General features: G+C 40.7%; 1 protein-coding gene across 1 annotated transcript in view; it reads right to left on the minus strand.

Moving 5' to 3' along the window:
• ATP2B2 (ATPase plasma membrane Ca2+ transporting 2) overlaps positions 1–18,069 on the minus strand; it is a 534,155-nt gene that overhangs the window by 165,482 nt on the left and 350,604 nt on the right. Inside the window, exons 5-6 of the mRNA XM_054035362.1 lie at positions 16,613–16,870; positions 14,137–14,262 (exon numbers count right to left, since the gene is read on the minus strand). Of these exons, the coding sequence (XP_053891337.1) occupies positions 14,137–14,262; positions 16,613–16,870 (384 nt within the window). The remainder of the gene's footprint in view (positions 1–14,136; positions 14,263–16,612; positions 16,871–18,069) is intronic.

The following is an 18,069-nucleotide window of genomic DNA, read 5'->3' on the forward strand; positions in this document are numbered from 1 at the left end:
ATTAATTCTTTTGAAAATTGAGAAAGCATCTGATATGTCAACCCAGGTCATTACAAAATAAATATGTTGCAACACATTTTCTTGAGAACATAATTCTGTCCATCAGATAAAATAGTGACAAACAGATTCATCGTTTTTCTCTTCATCCAGATTCATGGCCAGGAATAAAGAAGCTACTTTCCTTAGAACACGAAGTAACACTCCTAGATTTGTTCAAAGTAGCAAACCTGCAACTGATAGCAATGCTTTTATAGGTTAAGATAATATTCCCATTTACAACCTGGCACTTCACCCTCCTCCCTTCACTAGTTTTTTTTTATTATTAATTATTATTATTATTATTATTACAAACAAGCTGCTAAGCATCTTCTTACATAGTCTCTATTTAAATCCCAGTAGGCCCCAAACTTGTTTTCCACTCCTTTGTTTTCTCCCACCAATTTACAATCCTCAAAGACACCCACCACCAGCAGCCACATCTTTCTCTTCCATGTTGCTAAAATGAAAATAGAAACATAAAAGAATGCCAGTGGAGTGACACAGCACATAGATCCTTAGGCACTAAATAATGAAAGTAGAAAAAAACATTGTAGAATGGATATTTGGGACAAAAGTAGGCTGAGATTTTAGAAGTTGATACCAGTGGTGTCACAAGTTATTAGGTGACAGTGCTGTGATAACTAGAGATGCTATATTGTCTACATACCATAATGTGTTGTTTTGCAATCACTACAATTAATTTGTGCCACCAATGTCCCTTTGATTGGTTTGGCAAACACAACATAGTGGGAAGTGCTGTCAACAGCTTGCTGAGGCTGATTTGAGCATAAATATCTCATCAGAGCCCTAAGACTGTTCCAGCAGACACAATACCAATTAAAATGCATTGATAGACAGACATGTTAAAAAAAGAATTTCTTAGTGCACTGAAGATTGTTCATATTTGGAAATGCTGTTTGTCTTCAATACAATTTGATTCCCTCCAGGATATTTTGTTCTCTTTTAGGTTGCTCTCAGCCACATTCTAATTGGTATTCTAGTCTCTGAAATTCATCCTTTGGTATGTTTGGAGCTGGAACAACAAGGCACTCATTGGTACTTGGTCAATAACACCAGTGGTCAAATGTGTTGAATCTTGACTACCTTTAACGAGACCCTGTCTGAACTGGAGAACCAAGCCAAGTTACCCACAAGTATTTTTGAAAATAGTTGTTGAAAGCTGCAGAACAACAGAGCACTCACAGTGAAGTTGGTTCAGAACTATGTTCACTATGAAGGTTAGAAGAGAAAGAGGAAGATAGAAAACTGGATTGAGAGCACATTTTCTGTCATTCATTCTCTTCGTCCCCTGGACTCCCATACAATCCTGATTTCCCCCCCTAAACCTCCAGCATCTCCTTTGGTAGTTGTCTCTCCTCCCCTCTTTTTGTTAGCATCCCTCAGGCTCTGTCTAAGGTCCTCCTGCTCTCTACACAATCTCTCTGTGCAGTATCCCTGAGAAACTTCATCTGCTCTCACAAAGTTACATGTCTCTGCCAACGACTCACAAATCTGTTTCTCTATCATGACCTTCTCTGTGATTGTCCTATCTTGCCTCTCTGATCTTTTGCCTGGCTGTGCCATTGCTATCCCATCTCAACTTCACAAATACAGAGCGCCTCTGCATTTTGCCTCTCAACCTTCTCCACTGCTGTAGACACCATCATCCTGCTTCTTCTCATCCAGTCTTGGAATCTCAGTACAATTTCACTCCTGTCTCCTTCTTCCCAAATAGTCAAGCTGCCTCCAAAACTCAGGGACTCAGTTTTTCCATATCTCATATCTGACCTTTCTGCTTTGCCTCTATGGCTAAAGTCTTGTCCCTATCTTGATTATTTGCCAACATCCTCTAAACAAATATTGCTTCTATCAGCCCACTCAAAGCTTCCCTCTTCCTAGCCCACCACTGGGACTGTGGCACTTCCCTATTTCAGATCTCTCCACTGGATTCCTCTCAACTTCCACATCAAATTCAGACTTCTGATCCTCCCCTTTAAGGAAACTAGTGAGCTCTCCTCCCTCCTCCACCTGAGGCAACAGGAGAGGGAGCAAAGTTCAGTGGCCTTTTCCCTCTTGGAAAACGTGCTCTCAGTCCAGTTTTCCATTTTCTCTTTTTCCCTTCTCACTTCTACAACGAACACAATTCTGAACCCAGTTCTTTCCCAGAAGAATATAATACTGTATTTATTTGTATCCCAGTGGTGCTTGCAGTGTGCTAGGTACTGTTCATGGAGTGATCTGGGTCATGAGTAGAATACCAGGTGAGACAGGAAGAGAGCCTAGGCCTCTGCTGGAGAGAAGATCTTGTGGATCTCTCTCTGCTTCTGAAACCCAGGTGCCGGGAGGCAGAGGGGTCTCCCTTCTGCTTTTGCACAGGAATGTGGTCCCTGTCATGTAGTCTTCCTCCTGTCCCCTTTCCCCAGAGAATTATCCCCTTCCAGTGGATGAGGTTTCCAGGCAACACTGTATATTCTTCCCTATGACTCTGGGGATGGGGCTCCCACAGAATGGAACCCCTAGTGATGAGGTTATTTTCTTTCCAATCCTACTACAAGCCTGGGGTCCTATAGTTACAGTATTATGTTCACAACAGAGGAGTTGTGGGGAGGGGGCTGCCCTCTCTCCCAGCTCAAGGGGTAAAATTTAACAAGATAAGCAGACTTCCTCTCATTCAGTGTCTCTGTGCATTGGTTTAGCTTCACCCCATGAAAAGGATAGGGTCCCAGCTAAGGTGATCTCTTCTCTCCCACTCAGTTAGGGGGAAAGGAGGAATCTAGCTCCAATTTTCTCCAGTGAAAATGGGTAGTTGCACAAAATTAGCTGAATGTTTAAAATGAGGGTGAACTAATGACACTGAAGCCGACAGAATTTGGGAGGGAAAATCATCAATCTAGAGATGTGTCAGAGGGATAGAGCGAGAAATATCAAATCACTGACAACTGAGCTGTTGAGCCTCATCCTTTGAGATGATGGGTGAAAATGAAATGGACATAAAAATATGAACAGATGGATAACCTCTGACTCAACCCAGATTAACATTTCTTACAAGTGAAGCATTCAAAATTGGCTTCAGTAAGCGGTGTCTTTATCACTACTGCTGGGCTCAGAATTTAACTGACTGCTAAATGAGCCAAGAAAAAAATTGCTGTTTTTACCAGCATTGTCCTTAGCTTACTTTGCAGATCCCAGTGCATAGTTTTTTCCTTATACCTGTAAAAGTTGCACCAAGAAAACACTCTTGTACAGGTATAAAGGTAAAGTGAGATTACCTGGGCAGACCTGACCCACTTTGGGGTGATGAAGAAAGGCTCAATCTATCTACAAGCTATGCAGGAGTAGCTCAGAAATAAAGCAGGATCACTATGCCCTTTCCTGGATATCATGTTGGTATATATGGTAGACTGAATGTGCTATTTTCCACCAGCCTTTTTAGACACACTTATACATCCTGTTTTGTAATATGGCATGCAAAGAAGGGCATCCAAGCAAAGTTAACTGCACCTCTGTTCCCTCCCTCATCTTCTCCAAGGGTGTCCTTTTAAGTCTCAATCCTCTAATTGTCCATGGGCTGGAACCCACCTTCCTCTCCCTCTGGACCAGAATTTTAGGGTTACAGTCTTATGCTTATCCCAGCAGGTCTGACTTTAGTCCAGCACTTACAGGTCTGTTCTCTCAGGGGCCTCTGACAGCATTTGCCAATGATCATCCAGCTTTCACAAAGCACAGTACATTTATTTAGGACAAAAGCACTATAGAGAAAATATATTATAAAACAATAAACAGTCTATATGCATGCTAAGCTTGCTAGGTGTCACCCATCTTCCACATGGAGCCTGTGGTAGGTTTTCAAAGTCCTTCCAACCTTTCCAGCAGAGATTTTCCCTCTTGGTTAAACACTCATATTCATTTGGGGGATCATGTGAGGGACCCTGACTTGGTTCAAGCTGACCCTTTTTTGCCCAGTTCTGAAATAAGTAATACTAAGCAATGCCCCTTTCCTTAGGGGAAAGCTTCAAAAGTTGGGTATCTGCACCGCCAGTACTGGGACTTTGCATTACTCACTCCTGAGTCATTCCAGATTTCACACAAAACCCACCCAGCAAGCCAGGAACACAAAGATGCATATTACACTTATTGATGCAAAAGTCCAGAATATTCTATGTGCTTATAGCATCTTGTATATTTTGATGCAATTTTCTGACATTTTCCATGCTTCCAAGGTCACACATCTGTCATATCTCCCCACTGGAAGACAAAGAGGTTAATCTCCTTCACCCAGGTAGGAAACAATAGAATGCAAGGGGGAAACTGAGTCACACATTGTTTCATAATAAATCAAAAATTTCCCAGTTCTCCACACTAGTATTTCAAAAGAAATTGCTTCTAAAGGTGGGCATGGTTTCCTCCGTGAGGTGAACTGCCTCAGGAACTGGGATCTGTCAGCAGACAAATGTTGTGTGGTCAAAAAATACAGCAAATAAGAAGGCATTGTACTGTACTAAAAGTATGAAAGTTCTTAAAAACATTCCAACTACCACATCTATCAATACTATTGCATTTAACCTAACCTACCAGTTAGCACAGGTATTACCCTCACAGAGGAAGTTTTCTGCACAAATTTATATTGGTTCCTCCCCCTGCCGCCAATTACACACAGTGTATCGTAAATCTATGGCAACTACCATTTCCAATATAATGTGCAAACACTATTTTTCAATGTCATTCTGATGCAAAGTTCAAGAGAGTAGCTTCAAAAATGGGCACTGGCTATCAACAGCTAAGTGAAGCAGAAAAATACAGCAGCAGTACAGCTTTCTTCCATTTTCCATATACACCTCTACCCCGATATAACACGACCCGATATAACACTAATTCGGTTATAACGCGGTAAAGCAGCGCTCTGGGGGGTGGATCAAAGCAAGTTCAATATAATGTGGTTTCACCTATAATGCGGTAAGATTTTTTGGCTCCTGAGGACAGCGTTATAGCGGGGTAGAGGTGTACATCCATCTCATGTATGGATTTGAAAACGAGTTTTCAGAGAGATCAGAATTCTGAAAACCAGTAAAAAGTAAATTAATTTACATATGGTATAGAAGATGCTTGACAGTATATAGGAACCAAAATGTTCATCAAATAGATGAGCAAACCAATGCAATGAAGCTATATTTCCAGGAAATGCTGTATATGGTCATTAAACAGCTGGACGGCGTCACAAAGTAAATATAGTTAAAATAATTAGAAGCTAAAATTATCTCTTGAAATGAGGTAAACAGAAGACAGACAAAAGGTGAGACTACATCTGACCAAAAAAGCTCACAAGAGCAAACACAATAAAGAACATTCAAGTTGATAAAAAAAAAAAAAAAAAACTACTGATCAAAGCCCAGTCCCTTCAACTAAAATAGAATCACTGCTTGAATGTTCTTAATCACACTGTCAAAGGAGACTGACTTTCAGCCAGTGTGTGAACAAAAGCTGTTCATTTCATGTCAGTCACCGAAATGCTCTTAACTGATTAGTGTTACCCCTTCACCAGCCTCTGGTGGCTCCCCCCTCTCTCCCATCCCATTCTTGATTACAATTGCTCTTCTCTTTCCCTGCTGGCTAGTGATGCCTTTCCCTAATGGGGTCACTGTAACAGGGTTGCACTCACCTCTTGCGAGCGCCTCCTAGCCAAGTGTATGTGCCTGCACTCTTTCTCTCTAGCTGTTTTTGTGGTGGGTCTTTGCTGACTTAGCCCTCCGGCCAAGTGATACATAGTCTATCTGTGAGATAAAAGCAAAGCAAACCCCTTTTGGGGTACAAGTCCAACAGGGGCCTCTTTCAGTGCCCTCTGTAATATCTCTCTCAGTTTGTCCCTGCTCCAGAACAGAGTGGTGCCCCAGGGCTCCTTCCTTGGAGGCAATGTCTTTGCCCTTTCAGGGCCTTTCTGGCCCCAGCTCTTCAGCTGGGCCACTAAAAGAGATTAGTTCCCCTTTTGGAGTGCCTCAATGTCCAGGCCACTTCCTCCAGTGACTAATGGGAGATTGGGGGGGCCCAGGCCCGCCTCTACTCCAGCTCTCAGCCCAAGGACCCTATAAGATAGCAGCCATCCACCGTGTCCCTTTAAATAAACTATGCTGCTGCTACAATTCCCTAGGCCACTTCCTCATGGCTCCAGCACATTCTTCACCTTACCTCAGGGTCTTATCCTGTTGAAGTCCCAGCAGCCAGCCCAGAGCACCATCCACTCTCCTCTAGCTCTAGCAAGGAACTGCTCTGTCTGTGCAGCTCTTCTTATACTAGCTTACTAGGCCCTGATTGGCTGCTTCCCACTCAGCCTCTCTAGGCAGCTTGGACGATCGCTGCCTTTTTCTGGGGCGGGGTTTGGCAGGGCCAAAAAGCTGCCATCAAGGTACTCAGGGCCTAGTCCACCCCATCACAGTCACTTAAAAGTCCTGGGGTACACCTAGAACTAACATCATGACATCAAGAAAAGAAACTCTGAGTTTAGATCTAAAGAGTGTGTTTAGATTAATAGATAATCTATTGTATGAATCCATGAGGTCCTTTTAGAAGTTTACTGGAGCAACTTGAATAAACCAGGCACACACATACTATATATTAAAGCCTTTACTGAGCTAACCTTTTTGTCAGAGAATTATTGGCAGACATCAAAGTGATTCAGTGTGTAGTTTCCCCATTGTAACACAGTAAATTAGTCTTGGTTTTACCCAAGACTGAAGCATTAGTCTTTGTAAGAGGCAGTTTTTGGAAGAGGGCTATTAGAAATAGAAAGGAATACTTCCAATTCATCAGGACTGAATTAGTGCTGATAATTAGAGCTGGTTGGAACATTTTTGGCGAAACATTAAAACTGAAATTTTGTCTGGAAACATATTGATTTTAATGAAGTTATTGCTGAGAAGGTTTCTGAAATCCAGGGTGTACCCTCAAGTCACTTCCACAGATAGATTTTTGATTTAGGACTCTCTAACAATTTTGATCTGAAAAGAGAAGTTCTGACACAATTCGGTTTTGCTAAAGGTTTTGTTTTCATTTCAATGTAGAACAAAAACAAATGCTGAAATCTCAAGAGAGGCCACAAAACAGAACTGTTGTTCTCCAGCCAACTGTACCAACAATCTCATTACCCCTCAGTATGTAAACGATAGTGATGAATGCATGGAATGTCATTGCGCTACTGTGCTTCTGCATTACCTTTAATGTCAATCTACTAAAGCTCAATTCAATAACCTCATATGTCATTTCTAGACACACCTGCACTAAGCTTGCAGAATCAGAACTGAAGAAATGTGAAGTGCAAGTCAGAAGGAATAGAAAATACTTAGAGAATTCATTACAAGGGTTCAGTTAAACTACAGGTTTCATTAAACAAGAAACGACCTAAAACTTCATGCAAAACAGAAACTTTTCTGAAGCTCAAAAATGTTTAAACTTTTAATCTGTGTTTTAAATTCATGTATTTGTTCTGTATTGGAACATAAATATATCCGTTAAAATATCAAAAGAAAGGTTATTCTTTATGGATCACTGTCTCAGTCAGAAAAAAAGCCACACACACAAGATTTCAAGCTCAGTCCCACAGACTTCAGAAGGTCATAAAACATATCCAGACTTCTAGTTACCAATCTGAACTGAGCCCCACCAAAGCTTTTAGACTCACCCTTCATGTAATTCTAGTAAGTCCGGAGACTATATTTAAAAGTGAATTTAAAACTTAAAGGAATATTTCTGCGTGGGCAATGGGTACCAGTAGTTCAGTAAGCTGGATCTAACTAGAAACTTTTGAAGAGCTCTTAAATATCTACAGACAGACAAAAGAACTAATTCTTTCACTATACACTGGTAACTCCACTGGCATCAGTTAAGTTATGACTAATATAAACCAGTTTGAGTGAAGGATCAGACTCTAAATCTTTATTAGCTATAATTATGTACTTGGAACTATGGAAAGAATTCATGTTTCCTCCTAATCTGTGCACTGAATATTAAATCTTAAATCTTGTATGTCAGGTTCATGTGAAATGAATGTGTTTATTTCTTTCATTCATAAGACTTCTTTCCAATGTGAATAAAATTCATTTTTTCCTACTGTGGGCACTAGAACTTTCATGATACTTACATAGTTCAGAAAAACTGAGATTTTTGAAGCCGCTAATAAAGAGTTAGTTTTTCAGCACGGAAAAGAAAATATTTTAGTGAGGGGAAAATTAATGAAACATATATGGACTAGGAAGTTAGGCAGAGACTACTATGCTACCACAGACATTTTCTGGACAATCATGTACCTAAAAGTTAGTGGACCAAAGAGTGTCCAGAAATCCAAATATCAGAGAATGAAACTAGTTAAATATGGGAAAATGAGCATGAAGAAGCAAGTGAAAAGTAACACCTCACTTTCAGGGATCAAAGTAACTAATACCCAAACTGTGGTGGATACATATTCTCTATTTGCAAATCCAGGCAACTATTTTAGCCCCTTTCCTGCAATTGCTGAGATAGAGTTGATGTTATCAATAAACTGAAACATCTATCAAAAATCTCTCTAGAAAAGAAAGAGAACTTTCCATCAAAGTCATTATAATTGCAGAATAACCAAAATAATTTGGAGCTTTTAAGGTTGGATGCTTTGCTCTGAAGGTTTCTGCTTTGCAAGAAGCCCAGACTGGAATATTTACTGGCAGGGAATCGAGACAAAATCTGAGCTGTTTTTCTCCAGGCAGTTAGTGACCTGATTCCTTAATCCAGCTTCATTTTTTATTTTCAGAAACTAACAAAGTACCATGGCCACAAAATTTGTTTTATTTGCTCTTCAATAAACTGACTTCTCTTTGGTTTTGGATCCTTGCTTTGTCTTGATACAAATGTACAGGGAGACACTAAATTAAGTTCAGATACAATAACATTGTGTCGTTTCCAATTCAATCATTATTTATATAAAATTAGAATGAGGTGAATTCCGCTCTTCTATGCAACTGTCCCATATTTGTAACTAAATTCACAAACACTGGGACAAAATCAGTAACACAAAGTCTTAGGAGATATATAGAAAATTAACAATTACCTATCACACAATACCCCAGAACATTGATGAGTATAACAGTGAGGTTAGTCTCATGTTCAAAAGTTCTGTATTTATGAATGTATTCAAACAAACAGCTTTCTTGACTAAGACAAGAATTAAACAATTCAATCCATGGATTTCTCTGTGAGTAGTGGACAGTTTGGTTCAACTAAACTGTCTTCATCTGTTAGCTGATGCAAGTTTATCCCCCAGTACAAAGAAATTTCATGTCACTTTGCAGATTAAATGAGCAGATGAAAGCTGAAGCATCTGATTTTATATATGCAGACCACTTTTCCTTGAGTTTAGGCCAGATTTGCTCACTTGGGTTCCAAAGATACTTTGCACCACAACCTGCCCTTTGGATCCATGTTCCCCTGACTGGTTAAGGCAAGTGGGGAAGTACTGGATCCATTTCTGATTGACTCTGTCAAGGTTTCCCTTCAGAAGTAGGTTGCTCACTTCTGTTAAGGGAACTATGGTATGGTCACTACTAAAAGAAAACCAAACCAAACAAAAAACAAACAAAAAAGTCCCACCCCAACCCAGTTATCATCCAGTTTCTAACCTTCCATTTAAGATTATGAAAGTTGTGGTGAGACAACTTCCCAAGCTGTCTGGTTTCTTCAGCTCTCTGGTAACATGCTGATACTGTTTATCAGGTGTTTTTGATACCACTGAGTTGCATGTGAATCCTTGTAGCAACAAAACAAAGGACTGCCCTTCAGTGGCTTTGTTTTCATCTCCTGGAGAGCTCAAAGAGGACAGTTTGGGGCAATTATACCTTATACCTCTAGGGCTCTCAGAATAGCCATGCCTTAAAGTTATAGACTAAAAATGAGGTCACTAAAAAAGGCACTGCAAATCAGAGCTCCCCCAGGACCAATTACCATTTCTAATTACCTTAGATGGGGCACATACAAATAGTTTGCACAACATTCATAAGTGTTACATGATTTAACAGGTTTTTATTAACTTGAAGTACTACAATTCTGGATCTTTATAAACTATCTTTTATTTTCCCCCAAAACATATTAACTTCTCTACATACTGCTCCATCTACTGTCTGCCTCTATCTTGTCTTATGAAAACATTATATTATAAGCTTTTATCCGGATACTTTTCAGGTGGCCATTACTTAATGCTAAATCAGAGTGAAATTAATAAGTATATACAATGTCAGCATTGATAAGAAAAGGTCTCATCCAGATTAATCAATACTGAAAGAAGGAAGCACCTATTCATAAAGGGCCAGATTCTTCCAATCTTACCCATGTTGACTGGTACCTTTATACAACTGGATCTCAATCAGAGAGCAAAGATCTGCATGGTCCTTGGAAAGTAACATCTTAATTATGCCAAACAGGCCCCCTCAGCTTGTATGCAGGATTTGTATAACAAAAGAAGCTAGGTATGAGTTGGTTAATGTACTATATCCTGGCACTCTAGCTGAGACAATGACATTGATATGCCTATTACATGTTCCCCTAAATCTATTTTAACATCCTCAATTTTTAAAAAAATGTATTTAATGTCAGTACAATACAACTAGAAAAGAGAAATTGCTTATTTTGGTTTCAGACGTCTTATGGAAATGTGAACTCTTTATTTTTCAAGGTGGTTCTAAATGTGTTAATACAGATGGAAATGAACCATCTGTTTTAGTCAGCACTTGTATGATAAGAACTGCTTCTCAAGTAGAGCAAATGACTGTGTTGGTGATTAAAAAGGATATCAGCACTGAGACACAGCTTAATTATGTCATTGAAACTCTGAATGATTATTAAAAACACCATTTCAGGTGCCAGAAGGGTGAATCCAATATCAACCTACTTCCTGCTTCAGTCTTTCAACAGATTTAGACTGACAATGGCATTGAAACGAGTTTGTGGACTTCAATTATAACGTTTTATAGCTGTTCTCTGTGATGACAAGACAGAAGAAATGTTTTTCATCTTCAGTAGATGATTCAGGAGAAGACAATGTCAGACTGCAGCCCAGATGAGCTGTGGTTTATCCTACTTTTTAGTCCTAGAGCTGAAGGGTTGTTATCATTGAAAACATTTAACTTGACGCTCCCAGAATAGTCTGCCTATGTATTTCATATGTAAAAAGAAGAGGAAAATCTAAGATGTTTACAGCACATTTGCTACACAAATTTGTTTAAAACATTGGTCCAGGCTAACATGGTTTGGCCATTGACCAGAGACTAAATTTTAAAACCCAAGTAAAGATTCTGGTTCCCCCTTCACAATATTTGGTCAAAATGTGTATAAACCAAGTTACATCTTAAGTACAACTGTTCTCAGCCCAGCATGTATGGGGCTAGAGGAGTCCTTTATTGCATCCCATCCATTTCTCTGTACTCTGAGTATGTACTTTGCACCCACAGTAATTTACTGTGTTTAATGTACCGTAACTATGGAAGGGTTATGGCTACAATTTTTATTTCCATCAAAATTCAATTGGTTCATGCATGGTGCTGATAATCCCTCTACACTTATCAACATTGCTGGGATTAGAGAATGCTTAGCCCTTCCCAAGGCCACGTCTACACTACCCGCTGGATCGGCGGGTAGTAATCGATCTATCGGAGATCAATTTATCACATCTCATCTAGATGTGATAAATAGATCCCTGAATCGACGCCCATACTCCACCTCGGCAGGAGGAGTAAGCAGAGTTGACGGGGGAGCCACAGCGGTTGACTTGCTGCCGTGAGGATGGTCAGGTAAGCCGAACTAAGATACTTAGACTTCAGCTACGCGAATAGCGTAGCTGAAGTTGCGTATCTTACATCGATCCCCCCCTAGTGTAGACCAGCCCCAAGAGATGCTCAGCCCCTGCAGTATGAGGCTCCAAATCAAAGAGAGCCTAAGAGAGCCAACAGAATTTAGATCTCATCCAGAATAGTGTCAGTATAAATTAGCCAGTCAATTAATGAAAGTTATGAAAGCTCACACAGCACTCATTAAAATATCACATTAATTCTTCACCATCTTTGTAATTACACAATAAAGAGAACTTTAAAAGTGCTTAAACTTTGTGTAATTGTGTCATAAAACTATAAAGCCAAGCTTCTCTCTTTAAGTAGTCAGATGTTTGAGGGTTTTGGCAGCAGGAGTGGGGACATCGTATGTTCTTCCCCTAATTTGACTGCTTTTTTTCCCTCTGCTATCTTTTCAGGACAAGACATCTGCTAACATTTTCCATGTTTTCTTTCAGTTACCAACTGACAGCTATACACATCCAAATAGCTCTCATAAAATTCATGTATGGGTCGGAGTGTGTGTACTGCATATCAACCGCCATCAAGAATATTATAATAGTGGCTGTTTCAAATTATAAAAGCTCATGATGTTTCATGATAGAAGCTTGTGAAATTAACACATAAGTATTAGATCTACTACAGAAAAATGGTCACATTCTAGCTCATGGCAGCTTATCAATGGCTGTACTTACAATTTCATAAATCATATCCGCTATTAATAGAAAAAAGGATATTTTGCAAAAATTAAATATAGAATAGAGCAAACAGATGGCTATGGATTAAACATGAAACTGCTATTCACCAAAATGATGGTTAGTATCACAAAGAAGAAACTAAATAAGAATGTCTTCCAGTTTACACATTAGAACACAGCTCCAAGTGAAATATTGTATCCATACATCGATTTCACTTTTAATCTCTGCTTTGTGATATAGGATTTGCCATACTAAACCAGACCACTGATCAATCTAGTTTGGCATCTTACCTCTAGTAATGGGCAGTGCCAGATGCTTAGACCTAACAAGTCCTATACACTATCTGAGAGTCTGTCAGAAGTGTATTTTGAGAGAGAGAGAGAGAGAGACAGACAGACAGACAGAGTCCCCCCTGCTCTTCGTTCTTGTGTCTGGTGCCATAATGGCCTGCAGCAGCAATTGCAGGGAAACTCCCGCTCACTCCTTGTAGTGCTGGTCTGAAGCACACTCACAGCATATGGTATCTTGGGAGCATTTAGGTGACGAACTCTAACAAATCTCTACTATGAATGTAGAAACAGAATTTTCAAAGGCTTATAACTTGACCAAATATCGGGATTTTTTCACAGAAACAGCAAAAAAAAAAAAAAAAAAAAAATGACCTATTCCAGCCTCAGAAGTTAAATGACCAAATAAGTTGCTCCAGAATACCACTCATGGGAAGGGGCCAGAAACCTCATCAAATATGGTCCCGGACATGCGTAGGTAGAATGGAAAAAAGGTATATAAAGAAGGTGGTTACCGGACCCTTTTTGGGAATTTCAGGCTTGACAGGATGGTGTAAGCTGAAGTGGCACATTCCACTTACGATATACCCCACTGGCTCCCAGTATTTTCCATGGTCTCTGAAAGTCTGAGAGTATGACAACCCTAGAGACTTTTATGCTTTATGTTTCTATCTTTGGGGGAACTTTATTCATTTTGCACTAATTTGGGTTTTAATGTCCTTATCTATGAGACTCACCAACCTCATCTATTAAAATAAATTTTTCGTAGCCACTGAAATTCATAGCCAGTTATTTGTGACAACTGGAAATTGCACCCCAAATTCATCCTGGTTACACAGTGAATAATTCTGCAATCAATGGAAAGTGTAAGTGGAAATTAGATGACTTGAACATAATTATGTGATAAGAAATTTACCAGGATGCCGGGGTTGTCTGTTAAGTTCATGGTGGGGCCCTGGTTTAGTGAGGAAAAGCACCTTGTAGAATCACCAACCTATTTAATGAATCCCAACATAAAGATACTATCCGCAAGTAACATCTAGAAGGGATCCTTTTTGTGAATAAAAAATTAAGAGTCTATTTTAAAATAAATTCTTAGGTTTCTAATAGATAAAACTCTCCAAGGTTTGTGCCTAAGTCAGCCTACAACAGATAAATAGTATTTCTAAAGTTACTGACTTTTCAAAACCTAACCACATCTGAAGGGGGAAAAAGAGCATCAAAAGTTTGATGTGCATAAACTACTAATTCAGAAAGAATAAAAAACAGACTCACCCGATAGCAGCATAGGGTCCTTGTCAACAGATTTGCGGACTTGATCTGACTCTCCAGTTAAAGAACTTTCGTCAATTTTAAGGTCATTTCCTTGAATGAAAATCCCATCAGAGGGCAGGAGATCACCTATTAGTTAAGACCAAGGTAAAAGAAAACCAGAGAGGCTTAATAAGGTAGGTGGGGGGGGGGGGAAGTGAGGGAGAGGTCCTATAATGTGATTAATCTTATAAAACATTACTACAACTCAACAACAACTAAAATAACCATTTAACTAAACCAATAGCTCTCAAACTTTCCAGACTATTGTACCCCTTTCAAGAGTCCGATTTGTCTTGCATGCCCGCAAGTTTCACCTCACTTAAAAATGCAAAAGTATCATAGCACACTAGTATTGGAAAATTGCTGACTTTCTCATTGTTACCATATAATTAGAAAATAAATCAATTGGAATATAAATGATGTACTTACATTTCAGCGTGTAGTATACAGAGCAGTATAAAGAAGTCATGGTCTGTATGAAATTTTAGTTTGTACTGACTTCGCTAATACTTTTTATGTAGTCTGTTGTAAAACTAGGCAAATATCTAGATGAGTAGTTGTATCCCCGGATGACCTCTGTGTATCCCTGTTTGAGAACCGCTGAACTAAACAACTGATGGAAGACTACACATTATAACAGTTCATGTCAGCCTCTATATTCCTGGTCCTCCCAAACTCTATAGATAGGGAGTGTGTGGAGGGGAGGGCCAAGATTTTAAGCCAATACTATGTCAACAAGAAGAGAACTCCTAACATGGCACATGTTGCACCTTCAAATCCCACCGAAGACAAGTTTAACTTTTTTTTTTTAAACACTTTTTTAGAATGTGACATTTCCCATCCCAGAGAGAAGTAGCAGGCAGCCTCCTCAGCTGCTAGAAGATCAAAGGGAGATGGTGAATTCCCCTTGCTGAGCACTGACAGGGCTTATGGGATTTCTCACTATGTAGCACTGGTTGACAGGGCTGCCAAGTTTTGTGCCCTTCATGTGACACTCAAGCACCTGATAGACCTATCATGAATTCCCACAGCCTAACTAGATCCTCATTTTCTGGGTTGCAGACATGGTCCTGTAGCTGCTCTGCCTACATGCGGAGCCTCTTTTGCAGGCCACCAAGCAACCACTCACAGCCTCCCCCTCTCGCTACTCCCTCTGCAGCATCTGAAGAGAGGAAGAAGCAGTTGGCAGGATCAGTGTTAGAGCTCATGAGAAAAGTTCAGACAAAACATTGTTTCACTGAAATCTGTGGATTGGGTGAAATCAGAACGTTGCGCAGAAGGAGTCTGACTTCATCACAGTACACAGAACCCTCCGTGCCAAGCAGGTTTCCAGCCAGCTCTCCCCCAGGCTCCTTGGCGGAGCCCAGGCTTCCAGCATCTGCAGTTCCCGGGCAGCCCCCACAGTGGACTGCACCAGGATTCTATTCTCCTTTGCAGGGAATCTCAAAATTGGGGGAGGGAGGAGGTTATTTCTCATCAGAAAGAATCCAAATATAGAAATATTGAAATCCTCCATAGACCATAATTATCTTTTTCTGTGCCGCTCTAATCAGTAGCAGCATTAGCAACAGCAATTGTAGACATCAGAGGCAAACAGTAAAGGGTCTACTATTAGCCTCTGGCTCCCCCACCTTGCTCTGAGAAAACTCCCCCATACACCCTCCCCACCTGCAGCACACACCCTAGCACTCTCCAGGCATCCCCCAGCATCCACCTAACTATCCAGCACCCCCAGACACCCTCTCACAACTGAGAACCTACATGTTCTGCTGCTCCAAGTCCTGCTCCCACCACTGTGGTGTGTTGACCACAAGACGTTATGAAAATTAACTGCAAACATGCAAAGTAGCTCATCAAATAACTTGCCTGGGATGGGAGTCTGACAGCTCTCTGTGCATGAGTAGAATGGCAAGATAGCAGCAAGAAGGATCTGCTTTTGTGGTCGGAATAATTAAACTAAACATTCTGAATATCAGAAGCTTAATTTTCAGAAGTGCTGAGCACTTCCAGCTCCCATTTAAGTTAATAGAATTTGCAGGTGCTCAGCATTTCTGAAAGTCAAGCCAGTTTTAGTTAGATGCCTAACTTTAAGGCATTGAAGTTTGAAGATTGTGTCCACACTTCTTTTCAGTCCTGCTCTCATACTTCTGTTTTCTCACAGGTTTCACTCTAACGAGCTTTCATTAGCACCACTAGAATTAGGCCACAAAATGACAAGCCCACAGGTCAGGCCATGCTCTTTTTTTACCTTAACAGCATTCACCTTTACCACTGGCAATTTCAGTAGTGAATGATTTTTGTCTTTTATATAATTTCTAGAGCAGACAGTCACAAAATTAACTTTCGCCCCATTGTATTGTTGATTGAAACATCAGTCTTTCCCAAAGTTACTGAAGACCAGATAAGTAGTTGTGAAAATATATCTGAGGAAACTTACCATATTTAACCTGTGCAATGTCACCAACTACTATCTCTGCCACTGGGATTTGAATAACTTGTGCACCTCGGACCACAGTAAATTTCTGTTCCTGCTCAATACGACTTTGAAGCCCACGAAATTGCTTCTCCTTGCTCCAGTCATTAAAGGCAGTGACGAGTACAACACAAACAACAGAGAGTAGAATAGCGGCACCTTCAATCCAGCCAGCTTCTGCCTCACCTTCATCTTCAGCTCCTCCTGATACAGTAGCACAACCTGGAAAAACAAAGGCAGAAATAGCCATGAAAAAGAGCTGTTTAGCCAAAGCAAAGTTTAGACTGATTTTATCAGATTACAAAACAAAGAATTAAAACACAGTCAAAGAATCGGTGGAAATATACTCTCTTTAAAATATTAGCTGAAGTACTGAAAGTAGATGTGGTAGAACAGCCAAGCTTTGAGAATACAGAAGCAGAAATTCAGGGGGAAACAATGATGGAAAACAGGAGGAATGTTGATCAGAATCTTTAGCGGTTTTAATATTTCTTCATGAACTTGTACATCTTGGGTAAACAAGAATTAAATAAATGGGAGAAAAAGAGCATCAAAACCAAAAACAATATGTGGATCAAATATTCCCATAGATGGAGAGGATTTATTCAGTGTCAACAAGGAATACAACTGTGAGTAATAAGATGAACTGGGAGCAATGAAATGAAATTAAGAAAAAATTAAGGTAAATATCAGAAAAACAGTGAAATACATATATACCGTATATACTTGATCATAACCCAGTTCATTTATAAGCCAATGCCCCCAAGATGGATAAGTAAAAATGGAAAATTTTTATAACCTGTTCATAAGATGACCCTATAATTCAGGGGTCAGCAAACTTTGGCTCCCGGGCCATCAGAATAAGCCGCTGGCGGGCTGAGATGGTTTGTTTACCTTGAGCATCCGCAGGCACGGAGGTAAACCTAAATAAACAAAGTGTCCCAGTGGGCCAGCTGCTTACCCAGATGGGCTGGGACAGGAACAGGTGGGAAAATTTGAGGGGGAAAGAAGCTGGGGGTAAGGGGATTAACCCCTGTTACCACCCCCCACATGACCCCACCCCTAGCCTGGGACCCCCACACGCTCCCCATCCTATCCCTTCCCACCTTATCTGGGGAGGGCCAGGGGAGGATGTCTCTGGCCTGGCTGGAGCTGCTCCAGCAGGCTGGGCAGTGCAGCCGCAGCCTGCTCCAGCGTGCCAGACTGGGTGGCGCAGCCGCAGCATGGTCCAACGAGCTGGGCCTGGCAGCATGGCTTCAGCGTGCTCCGGCGAGCTGAGCGTCGCGGCCACAGCCGGCTCTGGGGGGCGGGGCCGAGAGGCTGGGCTGCAGCCTGCCAGCTCCGGAGCTGCAGCTGCTTTGGAGGCTGGGGGGAGAGCAGTGTGGCCAGAAGCGGAGAGACTCTGGCCCCACCTCTTCCCT

This window comes from Malaclemys terrapin, chromosome 7 (assembly GCF_027887155.1).
Source record: "Malaclemys terrapin pileata isolate rMalTer1 chromosome 7, rMalTer1.hap1, whole genome shotgun sequence".
In the NCBI taxonomy this organism is placed as follows: Eukaryota; Metazoa; Chordata; order Testudines; family Emydidae; genus Malaclemys; species Malaclemys terrapin.